The sequence below is a fragment of the Amblyomma maculatum genome, chromosome 6 (genome assembly GCF_055883805.1).
Source record: "Amblyomma maculatum isolate TAMU_Amacu chromosome 6, ASM5588380v1, whole genome shotgun sequence".
NCBI lineage: Eukaryota > Metazoa > Arthropoda > Arachnida > Ixodida > Ixodidae > Amblyomma > Amblyomma maculatum.
The window spans coordinates 68,956,621-68,978,558 of NC_139349.1; the positions used below are offsets into that span (position 1 = coordinate 68,956,621).

The 21,938-nt window shown below is 47.3% G+C and overlaps 1 protein-coding gene across 1 annotated transcript in view; it reads right to left on the reverse strand.

Annotated features, from left to right (window-relative positions):
* Window positions 1-7,547: 7,547 nt before the first annotated feature.
* The window catches only part of LOC146185973 (uncharacterized), a 162,631-nt gene continuing 148,240 nt past the window's right edge, over window positions 7,548-21,938 (reverse strand). Inside the window, exons 4-9 of the mRNA XM_084606901.1 lie at window positions 18,002-18,253; window positions 16,858-16,941; window positions 16,546-16,722; window positions 15,556-15,828; window positions 14,570-14,693; window positions 7,548-14,441 (exon numbers count right to left, since the gene is read on the reverse strand). Of these exons, the coding sequence (XP_084463027.1) occupies window positions 13,816-14,441; window positions 14,570-14,693; window positions 15,556-15,828; window positions 16,546-16,722; window positions 16,858-16,941; window positions 18,002-18,253 (1,536 nt within the window). The 3' untranslated portion in view covers window positions 7,548-13,815. The remainder of the gene's footprint in view (window positions 14,442-14,569; window positions 14,694-15,555; window positions 15,829-16,545; window positions 16,723-16,857; window positions 16,942-18,001; window positions 18,254-21,938) is intronic.

Sequence of the window (21,938 nt, forward strand, 5' to 3'; positions counted from 1 at the left end):
GTGACGTCAGCGTATCACGTGGTGTGACGTCGTCACCATACCACGTGGTCCGCACGACGTGCAACCGCAGCCGACGGCGCGAGCTGGATCCCCGTCTCTCCTCTGTCGTGACGTCAGCGTAACACGTGTGTGACGTAGCATTCCACATTCTTTGCACGGCGTGTAACCGTCACGAAGGGCTGTGGTTTACCTCTAGCAATATGCTTCGCATAATAAAAAAAGAGAAACAGAAGCCGCTTGGGCTGCTCGACTCCGGGTTCGTCTGGAAACGCACCAAACATATTTATTGATAAATATGCTTTACAGATGTCAGACGCGAATTGTTGTTGCGTACGTATATTCACGGTCTTAAAATAATGCACCATCTCTTAACAAACGACTGCTTTTGTAGGCGCAAAGTCAGCTTCTTTGCGAACCGTTCTTTATATATATATATATATATATATATATATATATATATATATATATATATATATATATATATATATTGTATGGGCCGCGCTACCGCAATGCACTCGGATTCTAGACAACGAGGGGTTTTAAAAGTAGATTGCCTCCGCAATGACGCAGAGTACTTTGTCAAACACTTCTTCAAAGCGCTGGCTAAAGTTTAACGACAGGCTAACACTTCTGGCGCTCTGCGAAACGAGAAAAATGTTGCGCTAAGTTGTGTTTACAATTGCAATATGGGTCACCCTCCCAGCTCGCACCATACGTTTCGCGGTGTTTTAAAAATACTTCGACGCGGTAATGAGATTTCATACTTCCACCATCTGTTCTACGTTGTTCATGGTTGCTCTGTACTGAATAATGATATCATGGGTGCCTTCTGAAATGAGAAAACTGCTTTGAAATCTTTCGGTTTCATGTATTTCTATAGGTGCTAACCCTACTTTTCCACCCCAGTCGGCCCAGCCTGGCGACAGGAGCTGCACCGCATCTTGGTTACGTCACAAATCGTTGTTTGTCTATACGCGATCGGGCGTGACGTCATCATCCAATAGTGACCAATGACGTCACCAGAAGATGACGTTATAATCTTGCGGTATCCGGCGGAATCGCGCGAAGACGTGGGACACTTTTCGCGGACGCACGCATGGACGGACACGCTGGCGAATCATGAGCCATTAAAGGTTTTCGCCTTAATAAGAACCGCGGCCTTGCACACGGGCAGCGGAAACATCTATACAGTGTTGCCCCACCCACAACATGCTTCTTCTACAAGAAACTGCACACCAGGCGACACACTCAGGCTACTAGGGTGCCTCGATGCGCGCGCCTCCCTCCGGCGGCGGAGGGGGGGCGCGCGCATCGAGGCACCCTAATCTACACACTCTGACAGCACCAACACACCCAGGGCGTCCACATTCATCCATCGCAATATCAGGCACAAAACTCTTCACATCACATCGGAGGCGTCACGCGTGATTACAGAACCTTCTCTCTCTCTCTCTCTCACACACACACACACACACACACACACACACACACACACACACACACACACACACACACACACACACACACACACACACACACACACACACACACACACACACACACACACACACACACACACACACACACACACACACACACACACACACACACACACACACACACACACACACACACACACACACACACACACACACACACACACACACAGCTGTGGCGGGTGCAATGACGGCCTACAACAGATAAAAATTCGGTGGCAGGCTAGCCCTCGCCGCAAGCGGTGTTGACCTACTAGTCCCAGCCCCGTAGGGCCAAGAACAGCCACCCTTCAGCATCTCCCTCCACTCGCCTGTCAGCGCACGTTAAAGATCCCCAGGTGGTCGAAATGACTCCGTAGCCCTCCACTATGGCTCCTCTTTCTCTCCCACCTTCCTCCTTTCTCTTATGGTGCTGGTCAGGTGTCCACAGAAACATGTGTGACAGATTTTCTTTCCTGTGAACCAATTATTTATTCGGCTCTCGTACCGGGCTCACTGTGCTGCCCTAACTTGACATCAGCCATTCAGAAAGCTGCCCCTCTCTCTGGCGGGAGATGAAGTGGTGAAGGGTGGCTGTTCCTGGCCCTACGGGGCTAGGACGGGTAGGTCAATGCTGCTTGCGGCGGGGGCTAGCCTGCCACTGAAATTTTATCTGTTGTAGGCCGTCATTGCACCCGCCACCGCTTCGGTGGTGGACGACGGCTGTTGCGACGCGCGTCTTTCTCCCCTTCTTTTTCTTTCTTCTCTATTTTCTCTTCTGTCCGCACGAGGCAGCGGATGCGGCTCAGCAACAGAGCCAGTAGCAGGCCCGTACATTTTATTTTCCTTCTTCCTACAATCGCATCAACAAGCTGTCCTTCTCATGCTGTGCCGACCTTCAAGGCCACGCAAAGAAACGAGGTGATGCAGTCTATTTGTTGTCAGGTTCAAGCTGTTTAGTCAAGGCCGTAAACGGCCTCTGCCTTTTGTGAAAATCCCTTTGTGTTTAACCTTCTGCCAGGGAAAGGGTGGAAACAGATCGTTTTCGCTTGCGCTGAACCAACCATGCCCGTGCCAGCTGCCTTTCCGATAGCCTGAAGAGAGGGAGAAATAACAGTCCCGCCTAAAACGCGTTCAGAGTAAAAAAAGATGTTGACATATCCGACCACATGCTAATTGGAACTCGCAGTAATGTCGCGATTCACGTGGGACCATCGTGTTGGTTTGACCGACTTTTTGCTAGTGATTACTCGATGTTTCCTTGTGCACAACATTTCGCTACAATTCCACGTCACCACTTGAACTGCCTCGCTTGTCACGGTTGCCTGCATTTACGCTCCCTGCGCAACCGACGCCACACGTAGAGGGGGTTGTCTGCATTCGGGAAAAGTTAAGGCGCGAAAGGAAAAGAGACGCGCCTGTGCCCAACGTGAATAGAAGTGCCCAAGTGCTACCACACCAAGTAGAGAGGCACTTTTTTTGCTTTCCGGCCAAAGCGCCCCATTTTTCCTGTTTTTTTTTTCTCCTTGAGCCGCGTCTATAACTGTGAGGGGCGCCTCGCTGGATCGTTCCATTGTTGAACGAAAATCCTCTACACTTCGTTCCCGCAGGCAGCTGCAATCTTACGGTAACTCTGCTCAGCCGACTGCATGCACGCCCCGTCGCATATGCTGCGTACCGTGTACAAAAGAGGCCATCGTTTCCAACTCGAATTTTATTGACAACTCTACAGCTAGCTATGAATAGATGAAATGTTAGGACGGTGGGCGACGCAAAAACCTGTTTTGAGATGTCGCGGCGGCTCGAGCGATGCAGTTCCAACAAGTTGGAAATTTTTTGCTCTGTCACTGCCGCTCGTCGATGAGTTCGCTCAATCGCTTGCATGTGAACCGACCTTACGGCTTCTAGAGCGGTTCGAGCAGCCTCGTGCGCTTTGCATATGCTACGACTCGAGCCGGTGCTTCTTCCTGTGTTTTGTTTTTAGGAGCTGATTTTATGCTCGGAATATTCTGAATGTTTGGGCACTTCAATGCGTTTTCTTGCCAAGCCTGCAAGCTTCGGCCACAAAGTTTATGCAAGCGTCGCACTAAAGAACAATAGTGCATGCTTGCTTCCTGTTCCATGTCCTGTAGGAAACTGGGGGTAAAAGCAGCGCCAATTCTGCGCCCTTTTATTCCCCACTCACCCATATTTAATTGGTGGGGCTTTGTGGGGTGCTGCTGCACGATTCCCATATCATTCACTGCGCATCCGTACTTTGACGAATAACGCAAATGTGCTCGACGACTATGGCGACCTGTTGAAAAACCATGGAGTGGAGCAGAGGCGATGCAACAGTAATTGGAGACGTCTATAATATGTCATGTAACACAACATACAGATGGTAAAAACCTTGAGAAACTGTCTAGTCTACTCCTACTTTAAGCATCTCCAAATCACCAAAAAAACACACGTTGCAGACATCGTGAAGAGTTCCAGATGTTCCAGCTTTTCGTAGATGTTTCAAGATGTCCACACAACATTTTGTATTCAGTAGATACTGATACTGGGTACAAGCGTCCCTCGGCCTGGCACTCGGCTTTTCTAGGGGTGTGCGCTTGGGAGAAGCTCCGTAAACCCCGCTGCGCCTCCCCACCCCCCCTACCCAGTGGGCCCAAACCCAGTTTCAAACCTCGCAGCCTGCAAAGGTGGTTCATGTTTTTCTTGCAAAGGTACTTCCTAACAGCGCCAGGTCCGTCTCGGCTACGGGAGGTGGTTCGTTCGAAACCCGCCGCCGGACACCCACCGGTAAAAATGGGTACAAGCGTTCCCCGGCCTGGCGCCCGGCTCTCACAGGGGTGTGCGCTTGGAAGAGGCTCCGCAAACCCCGTTGCACTCCTGGGGCAAAATAGTTTCGAACACTTCAGCCTGCAAAGGTGGCTCGAGTTACCGTGTTTCACGGGGTTCAAAACTGAAAACGAGTCTTGTCCTGATCACGGGAAAACTCATAAAGCCTTGAAGTTTCAAGTGCGAAACGCTCTAAACCAGCGTGTCGAAAGACGTAAAGACTCACTGTCACTGATGAAGTTCACTTCTTAGAGAATCACTGCAGTCCTGGGCGCAGCGGGGTTTACGGAGCTTCTCCCAAGCGTACACCCCTAGAAAAGCCGAGCGCCAGGCCAGGGGACGCTTGTACTCATTTTTACCAGTGGGTATCCGGAGGTGGGTTTCGAACTAAACCACCTCCCACAGCCGAGACGGGTGCTTGGGAGAGGCTCCGTAAACCCCGCTGCGCCCCTGGTGAGCCAAAACCAGCTTCGAACTTCCAGCCTGCAAAGGTGGTTCATGTTCATCTTGGTTCTCCCTTTGAGCCTCGGGTACCGCAGCAGTCAGCAGCAGTGCGGTTTCCAACTTGCAAAGTCGAACAGCCGAAAATCCAGACTTGCTCAGGACTGCAGTGATTCTCTGAGAGGTGGAACTTCATCAGTGACGTTCATCACTGTTAGTTGGGTTTCAAGATGGTGGGATCACATCCCAGCTGAGAAGGTTGCATTTCGATGGGGGCGAGATGTAAAATCATCTGTACGCTGTGCTCCACCATAATGCCTATTACAGAATATGTGTTTCTTTGGGCACATTAAACTGTACAGTTTACTACTTGCAAACAGTTGTTTCCCATTGCCTTTGCACTTCTAGTGTGAAAACACGCTCAGCCGAGCATGTATGCACAATGGCACGCTTGTACATGTAGGAGGGCAGGCACTTGGGACAAATAATGACAAGGCATGCATTTATTTTATTTGGGAATCTGCCTTATTTTATTGCGCACTTGATGACTGTCTCCCTTTGTATAACAGAAAAAAGAAAGAGAAGCAAGACCGCGAACAATCTTAAAACATTTTTTTTTCTTCACACACAGGTGGCACGAGAAAAAAAATTAATAAACTCAACAGCATTCGTTACACAAGAACTCTCATCTCTCAGGACAACACTCTCGCTGATGACCTTGTATGGGGTAAAGAACAAAATTGCAACTAATATCCCTAGAAGAAAGCAGAACTGTCTGAAACACTGGCGCAAGCATGGAAAGCCGCGGTTTCAAGCACAGTGATGCGCTCAAGGAAGCATCCGCAGGAGACACACTCTGGCCGCAGCGACTGGCTGCTTCAATGCCCAGCGCAGAAAAAGCAGGCAGTGTTGTCATGACCTCCAAGTGCTCTGGTGGTTCCTCTCAGGCATGTAGCGAGTAAGCGAACAGTTGTGCAGGTCACAAGGTCACAAAAATAACCACTGAAAGCAGGGCAAAGGAAAGAACAGTAGCAGAAAAAAAGCTGGCTTACAATATACCTTTAAAGACATCCCAGAAATTGAAATAAGGTGCACTGCCACAGTTACACATATCTGACATGGAAACAAAACAAACATTAAGATGCTATAAGGGCAAAAAATAAAATAAAAAAACACCTAGAAAGCCAGGTCTTTTTATCTACTACATAGCACCAATGAATAAAAAAAGCAATAGGAAATGCTTTCTTCATAAACGCTCGATAAGCAATTGCGGCCATCATGCCTTTCTTTTTTGCCTTCCAAAAAAAAAGCAAACGAAAAAAAAAATTAAATCAACAGACGGCATCTTAAAATGTATACCAGATGCATGCACACGCGAAACATTGACTAGCTGGGGAAATGTGCCGACAAGACAGAACACTCCCTCTCATTTATCTGTGAGCATCGAAATGCGAAGAGATGCGAACCTGCTACATCATTGCTACGGTCGGCATGACGCTTGCTGTGCATGCGCACCCTCTGCGCCCTCTGCCATTCCATGCTTTTAAATGAAGACAACATAGGTCTAAGAAATTGGCCAGTAAGCCATTTGCTGAATGTGCTCAAGGCGGAAGTTACTGCACACCGACTAAAGGGCTGACAATATGCTGCAAACAATTAAGAAAGTGACCTGCTGACAAAGCCAGTACGTCTGAGCATAAAAGATGGTCGATATTAAGCCTTCGTGCCTGAAATCATGTCACTGTCTTGCCATAACTGAAGAAGGTGGAGCCCATACGCCTTGGCTATTTACACTGACAACGAAAATAGCAAGAAGTTCAAAATCTCCAATAAATCATTCCCACTTTCATTAACTGCTAGGTATTCCTTTTCTTGTTACACAAGTCTGCGGAATTAAATATGCAATAGAAGTAAAACAACATGCCATGGTTTACATTACGATTTCCCCAAGCAATTCTGTTACTAGGCGTGGTAACCAAAATTAAGTATACATAACGAATGACAACAAAATCAGGTGCATGATGTCTGACCTATGCATGTTGCTAGCTAGCAAGCAAGTTTCATGCTTAGAATGCACGCACGAGAGGGGGTCTCACAGCAGACGCACAAAACTGGAAGTATGCGTGTGAGGCAAACGTACGTATTAAGCACATGGACGTATCGTTTCCTGATGACCTGTGTATGGTCCTCCGAGAGAGAGGAACTTCAAGCTTTGAGACTTAGACGCAGAGGCTGACAATGAGGTGGCTGTCTCGTATTGTTAAAAAAAAAAAGGCAGAACAAGGTAAAAAAAAGGAAACAGTTGTGCACCCCATGTTGAGCACAGGTTTCAGGTTCTCAGTCAGTGCAGTCCTCGCACAAAAGCTGTAGGACCAGAGGTAATGGAATTCAACATTAGGAGAATGCTCAAAATGTAGGCAGATATCTCCGTCAGTGCAAATAAGGTTCATATCTGCGACAAAGGAGGGGTGGTGTATGTGTGCGTGAAGCATACTTTCGTATACAAACACAGAGCATTCCAAAATTCCTTTCTCCTGATCCTTTCTAAGTATATCCTTGCTTCTGTTTTGCTTTTTAAATCTCCTTTAGGGGGAAAGCACGGCAGGGGCTGGAAAGAGTTCAATACATTTCAATCCAAAATATGATTTTGAAATACCCGCAATAGACCACCAGCCCCCGACGACTTTCCTGCTAAAAGTCTAAGAGGAACTCTAGCCACAGCACCACAGCAAAGAGTTGCGCACATCTATTCGTTCCATTTTTTTTATTTTTTTTTGCTATCCTCATTTTTCTTTCCCTTGCTCGCATCTTTTTTTTTTTTTTCTGACATGATGATTACAATAGCTTCGAACACTTCCGCTAAAGCAATAAACAGAAGGCAGCCAAAATGTGCATTCAATTGTTAGCGTAAAAGGTGCTGCTGTTTTGTTTTAAACATAGCAGCTGTGCAATTTCCGGAACAGCCATGCAGATTTAGGAGTTTCTTGGCATGATTGTTGCCCATGATGTGGCGACACAGTCTTGCTAACTATTCTCAAGACTGGAATTTTGAACACAGTACCCAAATTATGACATATTTTGAGAAAAACGGTAGTAAGCAAACAGACAGCGATTGAGACTGATAAAAAAAAATATTAATTGCACACAGGGCGAGGGTGCTATTTTGTCATGACCCTGTGGTGGGAATTTGAGCATTAGCTATGCCCTTGGGCCTTGGTGATGTATGCACGCAGCAACCATACACTGCCTTCTCTTTATTACCCAGAAGAGTGCAGAGGTCACACTCTGCAAGAACCATTGCTCCCACGGTCTGGTGATGGAGGAAACTAAACAATTTTGCCAAGGCGCTCATCATAGTTGCGAGGGCCCGTGACAAGGTGACAGTGGTTTCATGCTGAGCACCAAAATTGCTAAAAATTTAGCGAAAGTCATTTTTACGCCATCCAGGAGGCATGCAGAAACTCAGTGATTCACGAAAACAGGCACCTCTACTTTTTAGTTGTGAGGCGCCTAGTTTCAAATGGCAAAGTTCCTTTCAGAAATATCTCCAACAAAGAAGTGACATACTCGGGGTGAGATATAGCGGTGCAAAATATTGGCACAGACGAAGTGAACAAACAGAATGAATGTCGTAATGCCACCAAAGCAATCTGACAGCACAGCACTTGTCCCATCCCCTCACTTTGTCCATGCTCATACTTTGTGCTTCTCTATCTTCCCTGGATATGCCCCGGATATGTCCCGACAAGCCCAGCTGCAAGCACTGCTAAGTCACATATAGTTGCATTCCGTAGTTTTGAACCTAACTCGACGGTTGTGTGCCATAAAGCACTTAACACAAGTTTTCAAAAAAGTCTTCAAAGAAAACTTTTTTTTTTCGAGTTCTTTCCCACAGCTCAAACTTAAACTGACATCAGGGTCTGACGGAAGTGCTTAATTCTCCTATCTAGATGCAAATGAACGCTGCTTCAAAGGTATGTATACATGAAAGGTTTCTTGCAGAGTGTGACCACAGGATCATGAACCAACTTCATTTTTCTTACATATGGCTCTACTCACAGTCTTTGCACTCAATCATTACCACATAGGGCAACAACAACAAAGAAAAGTAATTGAAAATATAAAGAAGGAAAGCAGAAGCAGAAGGAAAAGCAGGACACGCAAAATGCAACAAGGCATTATGGAAAAGTACAAAGCAAGTAAAACAATCAAGCACACAGAACAAACGGCGTGCCGGAAGCTCCGCTATGTTCCCCCTATAATTGTATAATATGCATCAGCATGTGTAGAAATCCCTGAATGTTGACAGGAGAACGAGGCGGGACGCCGTCACGCAGCACTGGAGAATGCACATAGATATATGTATATATTTGGACTCGAAAAAACACTGTTGCACACACATGCATACGCACGCTCATTCCTGAAGACAAAAAAAAAAAAGACAAAAAGAAACATGGCCCATAAATGATGGGAGACCGCCACAGACTGCACACACAAAAGAGAAGAAAAGGGCGAGACAAAAAATAAAAGCAAGAAAGACTATAGAAAAGTCAAAAATTATAAGATACTCTTCTATTTTTTCTAAGAAAAAAAAAAAAAACAATGACAGAGAAAGACACTGCTTCACAATCTTCTCTCTGGTGATATTACACAACATAAGTTACTGTTGCACACTTCCCTGCATTTCAATCTTTCGGTTAAGACAACAGAAAAAATACCCGCTTTCAACAATGTCAATCCTATTGCGAAATGCTGCTGGTTGTGTTTGTGTCCATGAGCATGATTGTGAGTGTGGTGCGTGAGAAAGTTGTCAGAGTGGCTGGTGTGTGCGTGTAGACTGCTTAAAATGACTGAAGTGGCATAATTGGCTCGATTGGCACTGAAGAAGCAGTGTGCTCTTGTAAGGCGGCATATCAGAACCTCTTCCAAAAGAATTGCGTTACGGGCAAGTATACAAACATGCGTTCCTACAAAGAAGGGTTAAGCACTAGAAGCAACTACACCGGTTGAGCAAGAAACGAGAGCGAATATTAAAAAAAAAAGAAAAAAAAAAAGACAGTTTTCAACATGGGATGTCACCATCCAAGCTGTTGGCAATGCAGTCCTAAGCCCAGCAAGCTGACACCGAATGGTTCATGACAACAGCTGCAACGTACACTGTCATAACGTAAATGTTTGTGAATGTGAAAATAGGGGGGAAAAAGATTCAACTGCCTCTAACCCAGGCTTTTCCAAGGCCCTAATGGCAGTTTTCTGGCAATGAGATGGACTGAATGATGAGCAGTAATAAAACAAGAATAAAAAGGAGATCAACTCAGCAAGCTTAGAGAGGCAGAAATTAAGAACTTGATAAAACCTTACTGCACTCATTTTCAGACATCATAGCACAGATGCTGCATGCCAAACCATTTTGGTCATTTTCACAGGCAAAGGGTACCACGCCTGAAGGCAAGGCCCAAATCTGTATTTGACTGCAGGTAACATGCCAAAGGTCAAACACTGGATGATGACGGTGTTAAACTGTTCAGCGAATTTCATCCTGATCTTTACATGCTTTAACAGCGACAGATAAAAAAAAGAAATAATAATAAATCCAGATACCAGCTGAGAGATGATTGGCAGTCATGCCCAGATAACTTTGGTCAGTCTTTCAATACAACTGTGGTGCTCGTTTAATGCTCTAGAGGTTATGGTCATGATTAATGTGTTGTTGCAATTAGACGTCATAGCCTAATTAAATGTTAAAAACCTAGCACTGATTAGGTAGGCTGACAGGCAGTATAATGGTGCACAGCTAAAGATAGATGTGACTGAATAAAAGCCAATTGCAAGTTGCCGCCAGAAAGAGACACTGACATTTCTGTTGCAGGGTGCATAAGTCACTTCCAAAGTGCCGCAAGATAGAGAGCTGAAAGAAACGACAGGAAGTATCTCTTATTTGGGTGTAATATTCATTTCCCAGTTGCTGAGTACTAAATTTCTGCAATGAAATGTGTGGTATTCAGCTTTGGTGTACCAAGAAACTGACATTAGGACAGTGAGTTCATATTCACCACCATGTAACAAAAGAATTGGTCACTTTCAAGATCCATGGCCAGTAGCGACAACACAAACCATTCCTGCACTAGACACAAGTACGAATTTCGGGCATATGCATTTCGCTATACACCTTGAAAGGAATTAGTTAAGGAAACAGGATCATATCTCAAAGATTACATAATGAATGCACTGTGAGCGGTTACGGGAGTGAAACCCAACCGCGTCGCAGATTGCAGTAATTGAAGTTTGCCTTTTCTCAATGAGCAGACTAGCAGTTTAAGTTCAATAAAGTATAAAGTACTCACATCCACAGTTACAAAATAGTGTGAATGAACATGGTCTTCAGGTTGGTGACAGAAAACCACAATAAACGAGCGACACTGAACATACTAGTTAGTGGAACATTTTTGGGCCAATAGGTACGAAGAACTCATACAAATCCTTTAACTAATTTTAGCACTCTCCATGCATTCACTCGTAAATATAATACTAATAGCTGTTGTTCTGACAAACGGACGTCATTTCTAAAGTTGCACACACACTGTGTATAATTATATATATATATTTAAATTATGTTAACATTTTTTTGAGTTTGCTGCTTTCACGTGTTTGATTTTGAGAGGGGGCAAAACAGGATGACTGGAACTTTGTCCTGCTTTGCTTTTCATTTTCTTGTGCTTGCAGTGTCAAAAGGAAGCGCCAGCTTGCCACAGGGTGCTGCTTCAGCTTTCAGGATAAGATGAGCAGTTTGTGTATGTTGGAAGAACACATCATCATCAGCCTGACTATACCCACTGCAGGGCGAAGGCCTCTCCCATATTTCTCCAATTAACCCGGTTCTGTGCTAGATGCATCCACATGACCCCTGCGAACTTCTTAACCTCATCCGCCCACCTAACTTTTTGTTGCCCCTGCTGCCCACGTTTAAATCCATTAAATGAAGCAACACATTTAGGATGCAATGCACTGAAAAAAATTTACTTCCCTTCCATGACTGACCTCAAACCACACAAGGTCCCTATGTATGCTTAGTACTCTTGACCAGCAGTTATCAGCCGTGTATGTGTCGGGGACACCTTGTGGACCAGTGGAAGTGGTTGGGGAACCCCTTAAAACTGGGGTGGGGGGGCATGGTTGAAGTTGTGTGGACTGCTGCCGCAGTTACCGAGAGCGGGTCGCAATATTTGGATTGAGTAAACCCTGAACTGACTATTCAAAAACGCGCACTTGGACGCGTCGGCACTGTTATGCATGTCGATAGAAGGAACTCAACTCTTCCTATCACTGCACCGCTCGCTCTCTGCCCTTTTAATCCTGCAGAAGCGTGTCCAGCCAGGCCGAAGCTATTGCACAACTTTTGTTTACCTTGTGAGCCTGGGTACCGCAGACCCCCAAAAATCGCTTCGCGGACACACTCAGGTTTGAGGACCCCCATTGAGAAACACTGCTCTTGATAACTATGATTAATTCATTGAACATGTTTTGTCAGCTGAACAAGAAGCGATGACTAAAAGAGAATTTAAATTAGCCAAGCATCCACACACCAGTTTCACAATGAGCTAAAGCTCAATTTTTGTGCAAGATTGAAATGTCTTACACCTGCAATTATAACCAGCAGTGCATAACCATACCGACATCGTCATCAGAGCGTTGTTGTGCGCACTTGCTTTGGACACTGCTTGCACAAGAAATGGATGCATCGCGAGAAATGCAGTTAAGCCCGAAAGTGTACCACAGTCAGCCTCCATTAGGAGGTCAGAGGGGTATTATCGTGACAGCCATCCCACTGAAACCTATGTACAGGACACAATCAACAATGCACAGGTGGGAAAACGTTCCTAAATATAAGCCAACAATGCAATACAAAAATTGGACACATTCCTCCTTTGATGCTTCCTCGTTTCCTTCACAAAGAAAAGAAGCGTTGCAAACCATGAGAGAAATGAAGTTGAGAGGGTGCAAAATACACGTAAAAACCAGATAAATCTCTATCCAAGGTCAACACAACTATATTTGAAACTAACATCAGCTTCAGTGATCTGACACTGGTATAAAAAAATGTACACTGTATACATAATATGTCAATAGGATAAAACACTTTTTATGTATAATGGCACTGGCAGCTTCTTCTATATATTTTTTTAAACTTTTTTTAACATGAGTGATTTCCAAACTGAATTCACGACTGCCTGCCTTAAGTGCTCACAGAGTAGCGGTCAGATGGTATGAATTTCTGGGTAGTGTGAGTGAAAGAGTAAATGGTGAGATTTTTGGTCCGAATATTTGCACCAGGCAAAAATGCAATTTTGAGGTAGAGCGGTAAAAACAGGAATTACCAGCTTTATCTGAGGTAGCATAATCATGCCTTTCAAATCGGCAGTGCTGCTCAAACATCAAAAAAAAAAAAAAAAAATCTAAAGAAAAAAAAGTCACCACTATGTAAAAAGGACAATGATAGGATGCACATACAACAGGCCATAGACAGAACACATGGATATCTCGTTGGATTCCACAGCCTGAGCACAGTTTACACTATTTTACAGACAATTTATCATGAACTCTTCTGCTTTTGCAATATTCCCTGAGTTGCTTACTGCATTTACAGCATCGTACACAGCGTCCATTCAGCCCTTGCCTGCAGGAATGCAGGGTGCACGGGGCTCATCACTTGAGTGGGTCTCTTCGCGAGTGAAAAGAGAAAAAAAAAAAAAGGTGTCAGGACCGCACCGGACCCACACCCCTGAATGCAGTGTTTCTTGAGGTAGGCAGGGGGGGCCGGCAGCCAGGTCCCACGATGGGTGTAGCCAGTGGACAACAGTGCTATTCCAAACAGCGTCCATAGCTTCAACGCTTGTGGTCGCAACGTTTCGCGCCAACAAAACTAGAAGACAAAATTACGCGTCGGGACACCGAGAAGTCGTGGGAAGGGGAGGGAGGGCGAGGCTGGTCGCGCGTCCACACGCGCGCGGGGCCTTCTGATATGGTAGGAACTGGTGAAGGGGTTGGGGGACAGAAGGTGCCGAGGGAGGACGTCTCATTCCGTCTTGATGAGGGCCGGCGGAGAGTGGGCGTGCGGCGGTGGCGGCAGTGGCCGCGGGGGGTGAGCGTTGAGGGGCGCGTGTGGGGGCGACGGCGTGGACGCGTTGCTCGCGAGCGACGCCGGCGAATGGAGGGCACCCAGCGGCGGCAGCGGCGGCGGGCTGCTCAGGTGCAGTCCCGGCGGTGGCGGTGATGCCCCCGCCGCGGCGCCCCCGGGGGGTGGGTTGATGCGCTTCTCCTTCTGGCGGCGGTTGCAGAACCAGACGCGGACCACCTCCTTCTCCATGGAGAGGCCCTCGGCTAGCACGGCGATCTCCTCCGACGTGGGCTTGGGGTTCTGCACGAATGCCTTCTCGAGCGCCACACGCACGCTCGTCTCGATGCTGGTGCGCTTCTTGCGGCGCCGGCCGATCGACTCCGGCGTGGTGTGGGCGTTGGCGAGGGCAGCCGGGTTGTTGAGCGAGGCGTCCGCGTCCTCAAGCCATCGCTGCAGCAGCGGCTTCAGCTTGCACATGTTCTTGAAGCTCAGGTTGAGCGCCTCGAACCGGGAGATGGTGGTCTGGCTGAAGTCATTGCCGTACAGCTTTCCCATAGCCAGGCCCACATCTCCCTGTGTGAAACCTGCGTGGAAGGCAACGGTTCAAAACGTCCATGCACACAGGACATGCAGGATCATTCGGGATAGGAATAAACCACTTTTATCCCCCCCCCCCCCCCGCAACACACACACAGCGGTCGCGTGAACGTACCGAGCTTGATCCGCCTTTGCTTGAACGTTTTGGCAAACTGCTCGAGCTCTTCCAAGTCCGTCATTTCCTCTGGACTTGGCTCCGCTGGTCTCGATTTGACTTGGTGAGGACCTGTCGGCGCTTGCTGCAAGAGAAATGCACGCAGTCAAGAGAGTATCTAAAAGACTGGTGACCATGCTCAGGCGTCACAGCATTGGATCAGAAACTGGCTTTGGAAATGAACAACACTGTTCTGAAGCAACGCCAGGGCCACATCTATGAGATCTCTGCGTTTACAGTTTAAAGAAGCCAAGTCGCGTCCTTGGCCAGGGCCACGTACCACGTGGTATGAGGCCCGGGCCAATGACGAGTACTCGACTTCTACCGTGCGATGCACCGCGTGAGGACGGTACTCATCATAGCGAGTACCACGTGCGCAGTACGTTCTACAGATGTGTTTAAAGAATGCGTTCGATGCATATTTATCCCGTAATTTTTGTTTTCCTTGACGATCGACGAAATTGTTGAAGGAGAACCTTCATTACCGCACCGTTTTGACGCACAAACATGCGAAGCCCGACAACGCCAAGCAAAACCTCCTCATAGGCCTCGAAAAGCATGAAGCTGATGCCTCCTTCCTTGTTAGGGGGAAAGGTGGTGAAGGGTGGCTGTTCCTGGCTCTACAGGGCTGGAACTGGTAGGTCAACTCCACTTGCGGCGGGGGCTAGAGTGCCACCATATTTTTATCTGTTGTAGGGCGTCATTGCACCCGCCACCGCTTCGGTGGTGGACGACGGCTGTTGCGACGCGCGTCTTTGTCTCCCTCTTCTTTTTCTTTCTTGTCTATTTTCTCAGAAGTCCACACGAGGCAGCGGAGGTGGCTCAGCTACAGAGCCAGTAGCAGGCCCGTGTATTTTCCTTCTTCCTACAGTCGCAACACCTTCCTTGTAAGTGCAACCAGAACGCATCTTAGACGGTAGTCATAGGTGATGCAGTTGGGAACCAACCTTGTGCTGAATGTGAGCCATGTTGTGTGGCGACTGGTGCAGTGCCCGGTTGTGCCCCTGGTGCTCCTGTTGCTGTTGCTGCTGCTGCCGCTGCTGTTGCTGTTGGTGATGTTGCTGCTGAAGCTGGTGCAGCTGCTGCTGAGCGGCAGCGGCAGCGGCAGCCGCCACGGTGGCTGCCGCTTGCGACGAGAGCACCCCAGGGGGCAGCGCCTGGCTGGCCTGCAGCTGCAGGTTCTGCAGGCTCTGCTGCATCAGGCCCTGCTGAAGGAGACCCTGCGTGCAGCCGTCGCAATCAGCGTAAGGTTTGAATGCAAAGACTGCTAAACAAGGCAAAGCTTATTATTTTTAAAGGCTGGATGCCACAAAACACGCGAGTACTGACGGCCTGTGATGACACGGTCCTGGACACTCATTGATGCCGACGTGACCAGCTCTAGGCCATATGACCGCTGGAGAGAGTATACGAGGCACAACATTTAATAAAATTAAACAATGTTCTTTTCATGTAACTAAAATTTATAGAAGACATTCAACCCCGGCACTACAAGTCTAAATTACAATGTTCTTTTCATGTAACTAAAAATTATAGAAGACATTCAACCCCGGCACTACAAGTCTAAATTAGCAATGAGAAAAGACTGAGACCTTGGTTAAAATCTTGGTAACTGTGAGACAGTCGCATGTTTGAAGTGAAAATCTGCTTCTGTTGCCGACCACAGGCCCTTCATATTTTTAGGGCTAGAAATCTACGCTTGAGCTTGAGCAGCACACCTTGCTTCTTAAAGGGAGTGCGCTAGAGGACGTGTTACCTCCTTTTTACTCCCCCATAGGGTTATTTATGTTCACAGTGTATGCACAGCGCTAAATGCGCCCAGCTTTAGTCGTGGATCTCGCTTCTTAAGACAAGGTGCCGTCAACAGCGCACTGCGGGACTAAGAATTGTGCAACGTGCCCGTTTGTGGACAGAGGACGCAGGTGCGAGAAACGTACCTGGTTCTGCAGAAAGAGTTGCGCTTGTACATTGGCTGGCAGCTGTCCCGGCTGCAAAAATACAAACTGGCCCATTTGATTTTGAAGGTTTTGCTGGTGCTGCTGGAGTTGCTGTTGTAGCTGCTGGAGCTCCTGGCTACTGACGGGAAGCCCAGGAAGACCCGAAGCTGTCGGCAACTGTAACGGGCGAGGTAAAAGATGCGTTGAGCACATCGACAAAGCTGCGGTAGCGCAAAACGCGGATGGGACACTACAGAGGCAGCAATACTTGACCCTCCTAGGCCTGTGCCATTTATCGAGACGTCTCCTTACCTTGCCTACATGCTGCAACTGCTGAGCCAGTCCAGCCTGCATAAGAAGGCTTGGCTGCTGGCCCTGAGCTCCAGCCACCATCAGCTGCAGAGATGGACAAAGTCCAGTAAGCTTGACAAAGGTTTTATCACCGGAGTAAAAAAAAAATAATAATAATAAGAAAAAGCAATGGACTCCAATTGATATCCAGTCGTAAATTAAAACTCGCCCTTTTCCTGCCATAAGGTTTCATGAAGGAAACAGCACCCAGTAGACATTCACAAGATGTACTTCTGCATTAAGGTGGGTAAAACGCTCAATATGAGCGATATTAGGTTGCAAGAACAAAAAAAAAAAAAGCCTGATTGGCTTGATTGGCGTATACGGACGGCACTCAACCTTATCGTGCCAACGTTTTTACGACAACTACTTGCTTTCAGACAAAATCAAGACAAGCAAACAATCAAGCATCATACTCAAGGAAAATTAATATGATGCACTGCTAACACACCCCGAACACATATTCATAGAATGCATTTGCTCCCACTTATAGTATGTCCCATATATTTGACTCTTATGCTGGGACTAGTTAGTGCAGTTATTTCATTTAATTTCAACTGCGGAAAAGCGCAAACTATAAATATTCTATCGTGTTTGTCAAACATGCAAATGTTCCCATAGATATTTTGGGTGCAGTTAGGCAGACCAGTTGGAACTATTGGCATTGGCAAAATCAACTGTTCTTCACAAATGGTTCCGATTGCAAGTTCAGCTGAACTTGGCATCAATCATGACTCAATCGTAACCAATTGGAGTCAGTAATTTTCAAACTAGTCCAGTTCATTTCCATTGGCAAGTACAATTTTAATGATTTGGTTTCTCCTCTCTCAATCATAGCCAATTGGAAGGAAGATTTTTCCAACTGATTCCATTTAATTCCCATTAGTACTGCCAATTGGAGTCAATTGTGCCCTTTTCGTTTTTTTTTCTTTTTTTTTTACTTGGGCGAGATTCAGGCAGTTACACAGCCCCCCCTTCCCCCCCCCCCCCTTCAGAAAAAAAAAATAAATTATCTAAATACTCGTATGAAAATGCAAATGTGTGTATATCTGTAAGGTTCCAGCCTTCGTCGTAGCTGACGCGGGAGGTAGAGCAGTGAACGCACCTGGTTGAGCGAGAGCTGTCCGGCGGCGGCCGCCGCGGCCAGTGCCGCGGCCGCCGTGGTTGTCACCAGCGCGGACGGGGGCACCGAAGGCGCCGGAGTCGAGGCCGCCAGCATTCCGGCGACGGGCCCCGCTCCCGCCTGGCCGTTGGCCGCCGCCGACGCCGACGCCTTGCCGCTGCCCGGCGCCATCTTCGCTTCCAGCTGCTCGTCGTCCATCTCGTGGAAGAGGCCCGACCGCGCTGACTTCTTGATCTGCGAGACAACATAGAAACCGTTTCGCTCGAACTGCCGCTTTAAGCAATTTCTTTTTTTTTTTTAGTAACCATCGAATTTCAAGCGTTCTAGCTAAGTTTTAGCCGAGTGCTAAAGACGCATCATCCTTCGCCTACATTCCTCTTTTGCATTACCCTGACCGTCACACAACTCAACTACGGGGAATATATTGCGCAATCCCGAAGCACTAAAGGGCGGCCACAGGAGACATGTCACGTGACTGGGCCAGACCTGGGTATCCAAGGCGAGGAAGAGAACGGAGGAAGGGAGGCCCATTTTGCACGCACCTAGCTGATTGAGCTACTGTGCGCTGTCTACGTAAGACCGTCGTTAGAACCTTGCTTTCTCACTATACACCACCCGTAGCCTAAGAAATAAGACTACTGCCGGTGGATATAGCTTTATGGGGAACGCAAAATGAATTGTTTTTTAACATGGCAGAAAAGTTCACGAGGATTATACCTACTTACTTTCTCAGCAAACAAATATGACTGTCCCGCTATCAGTAAAAAATGTGCGCTAGTTTCAGTTTTCACTTTAAATATACGTACGGGTAGCAAATTTAGCCCTGTGTATGTCGGCCCTCCCGCTTTTAGTGAAATATACCCAATTTTCGATGGAGGCGAAAAACAAGGCGCCCATGTGCTGTGCGATGTCAGTGCACGTAAAAGAACCCCAGGTGGTCGAAATTTCCGGAGTCCTCCACTACGGCGTCTCTCATAGCCCGAGTCGCTTTGGGACGTTAAGCCCCACAAACCAACCAAGCAACCGATTTTCAACAGTTCGTCCTGCCTTCCGAACAATAATACATATATGTTGTAGAAAACAGCACTGCGTATGTAGCACTGTGTAATTTAGTTCGCATAGACATATCCGGCGTGCGCTTAAATAACGGAACACAAGTTTCCTTTTTTCTGTTTCGTCCGAATGTGGCCGAACCCGCGACCTTGGGCAAAGTAGCCGAACTACTGCAAGGACCCCGTCCTAGAGATTGCGTACGATTCTGAGATGGCAATTACTGACGTATTTGCAGCGGCTAAAATGGGTTAGTCTGCTTCAATCAGACAGAGTACCAAACCACATGGGGAAAAAAATAGTCGTGCGAGTGGCCGCCGGCCACTACAGCTTCACTTACAGCTAGTTCACACCACTATACTCTTCAGAAGTGCAGTCCAAGTTACGTGCAATCGGTGCATGCATGCTTTCTAAACTTCTAGTGCCGTGCAATCGACATCAAGTCCATCGGCGGGGAGAAGGGCCGACGGCGTGAGGGCCTAAAGCAACGCTCGTCACTCAACCTCCATAATCGGGTCTTAGCAGAAGACACTGGGAGAAGAGCGCAATCTAATCGACTCGTATTATTTTCCGCCTGCTCACAAACAGACATGGATAACCTACGTACGCCATAAATTCGTCCTTCGTGTCAAGCAGCACACATACACGCTTTTCCTATACTCCAAAGCAACGCATGTCGCGAATGAATCTGAACGAAAAAAAGAAAGAGAGAGAGAGAAAAAAAAAAGGGGGGGGGGGGGGGGTCGAGGAGTTTTTAAAGGCACGGAGAAACTTATATGGTTATATCCGACATAAAAAAAGAACAAAAGCGGATTAAACCGACCGCGTGATTGAGCCCGAAGGTTGTGGACGGTATACGCGCAGTTACAACGAGTGAAATTCAGAATCTTAAGCGTTTGTAATATAAGAAAGCTCCAACAGCTCCCAACAGTGACGCCATTTTCTGAGCTATGACCAGCTCTACCGCAACCTCAGCAGACCAGGTAATTTTATTTACACATATAAAAAGTCTTCCGTAACCCCCCCCCCCCCCCCCTCCCTCTCTTCTTACATAGCCGCCGAGTGACGTAGTCGCCACCATTTCTCTATACTTGATACTTCATCTCCCGCCTGGGTCCTTTTATTGCGCACACACGCGTGCGTGCGTGCGTGTGTGTGTGTGTGTGTGTGTGTGTGTGTGTGTGTGTGGTGTGTGTGTGTGTGTGTGTGTGTGTGTGTGTGTGTGTGGTGTGTGTGTGTGTGTGGTGTGTGTGTGTGGTGTGTTGTGTGTGTGTGTGTGTTGTGTGCGTGCGTGCGTGCGTGCGTGCGTGCGCGTGAAAATAATCTTCGCCACTGAAACGGGCGCTACTTGCAACGAAACCTCCAGCAAGGCATGTAGCATAATGTGGGGACAGTGAAGCTATAGAGGCAAATTACCTTTCTCTGCAGCATGGCGGCGTACGAAAAGGGGGCGCTCTAATCGCGACAAAAGCGCGCCGCAGAGAGTGGGAGGGCGTACGCACGGGTTTACCAACCGTTTTCCCTTCAAAACAGGGCCGGTGGTTTACAGTGGACGCGATTCTATACACGCAGGGCTACAGCCAGCGGTTTTTGCACGATCCGCGCGGGGACCCCCTCCGAGGAGCGCAACCGCCGGGTATCGGCACCGGTGGGCTGTGCGGCGGAGCTAATGCCAAAGCAGATGCCACATGCGAATGATGAGCCTCGGTAATTGCTTTCCCCTGCGGCCAGCCAGAGCGGCGACATCGCATTTGCGTGGCAGGACGCATTCGAAATTGAGTTTCGCGTCCCGTCGCCTCCGAGTTCATTTCGGGACGATGATGTGGCCTGGATTCAAACATTTCAATCTGCACTGCCCTGACATGCAATTATCGCGCGGAATGTTTACGGAGGAGTGGGAGGCAGCTATTTCAAAACGCCGCCAAAGGCAGGGCGTTTACTCATGAGCAGGCCCTGAAATTAAAAAAAAAAAAAATATAGAATGACGAGACAGAATGAGAAATAATAGGTCGAAAAACAGGTGAAAATACGGCCTTATATGTGGTCGGATGAAAAAAAAAAAAAATTGTGATAGATATTGCCGCGAAATATAGCACTGGACGAGGACAGAGGGAAAACAGGGCCATGTTGTTTGCGCGTTCGCATAAAAAAAACAAACGCACAAGTGCATCACAAAAGAGAAACACAAGCAAACCCCGGTCCTCTGCAAGAGCGGCTAATGAGTTCGAATTCGGTCAGCGACAAATGACAAGAAGCGGAATGGAAAATCCCGCTGTTGTTAGCTACAAGTCGCTCAGATATGAATTCTATTCATTACAGCTGTTTTTCCATTCCTGGCCAGTGCATACGAAGGACACCGACGATTTTACAGCTCTCGGTATACAGGCAGCTCATTTGGAAGGGATACACACGCAAAAAATATGATTCGCTGTCTCAGCGCCTAAGTATTCCTTCAAGTAATGTAGTTCAACCGTACTCACTCAGTGGAACGTAAAACGATTTTCAAAAACTAGCCGGCCAGCATGCAGACTCGATCTTTCCACCCGCACTGAATTCGAAGCAGATACGTATTATTCGAGCAGAATAAAAACTCAATGGGGACTCTTAAGAAACTCTCAGGGGTGCAATATGACAGCATTCGAAGAAAACGTTTGCTGCTGCAGGTTACTGTCATTGTAGCGCGACGTACTGCTGCCGACATCCCTTTCCATAGCGGCACTCTGAACGCGGTCTATAAGAGAGTAAAAAGGGAGTAGCTTATCTTCTAGAACTAAAAAGGGAGTAGCTTGTCTTCTAGCGCACTCCCTATTAAAGCCAGGGCATGCTGCCTGAACCCTGAGGCAGATTTTCATTATAGAAAATATGGAAG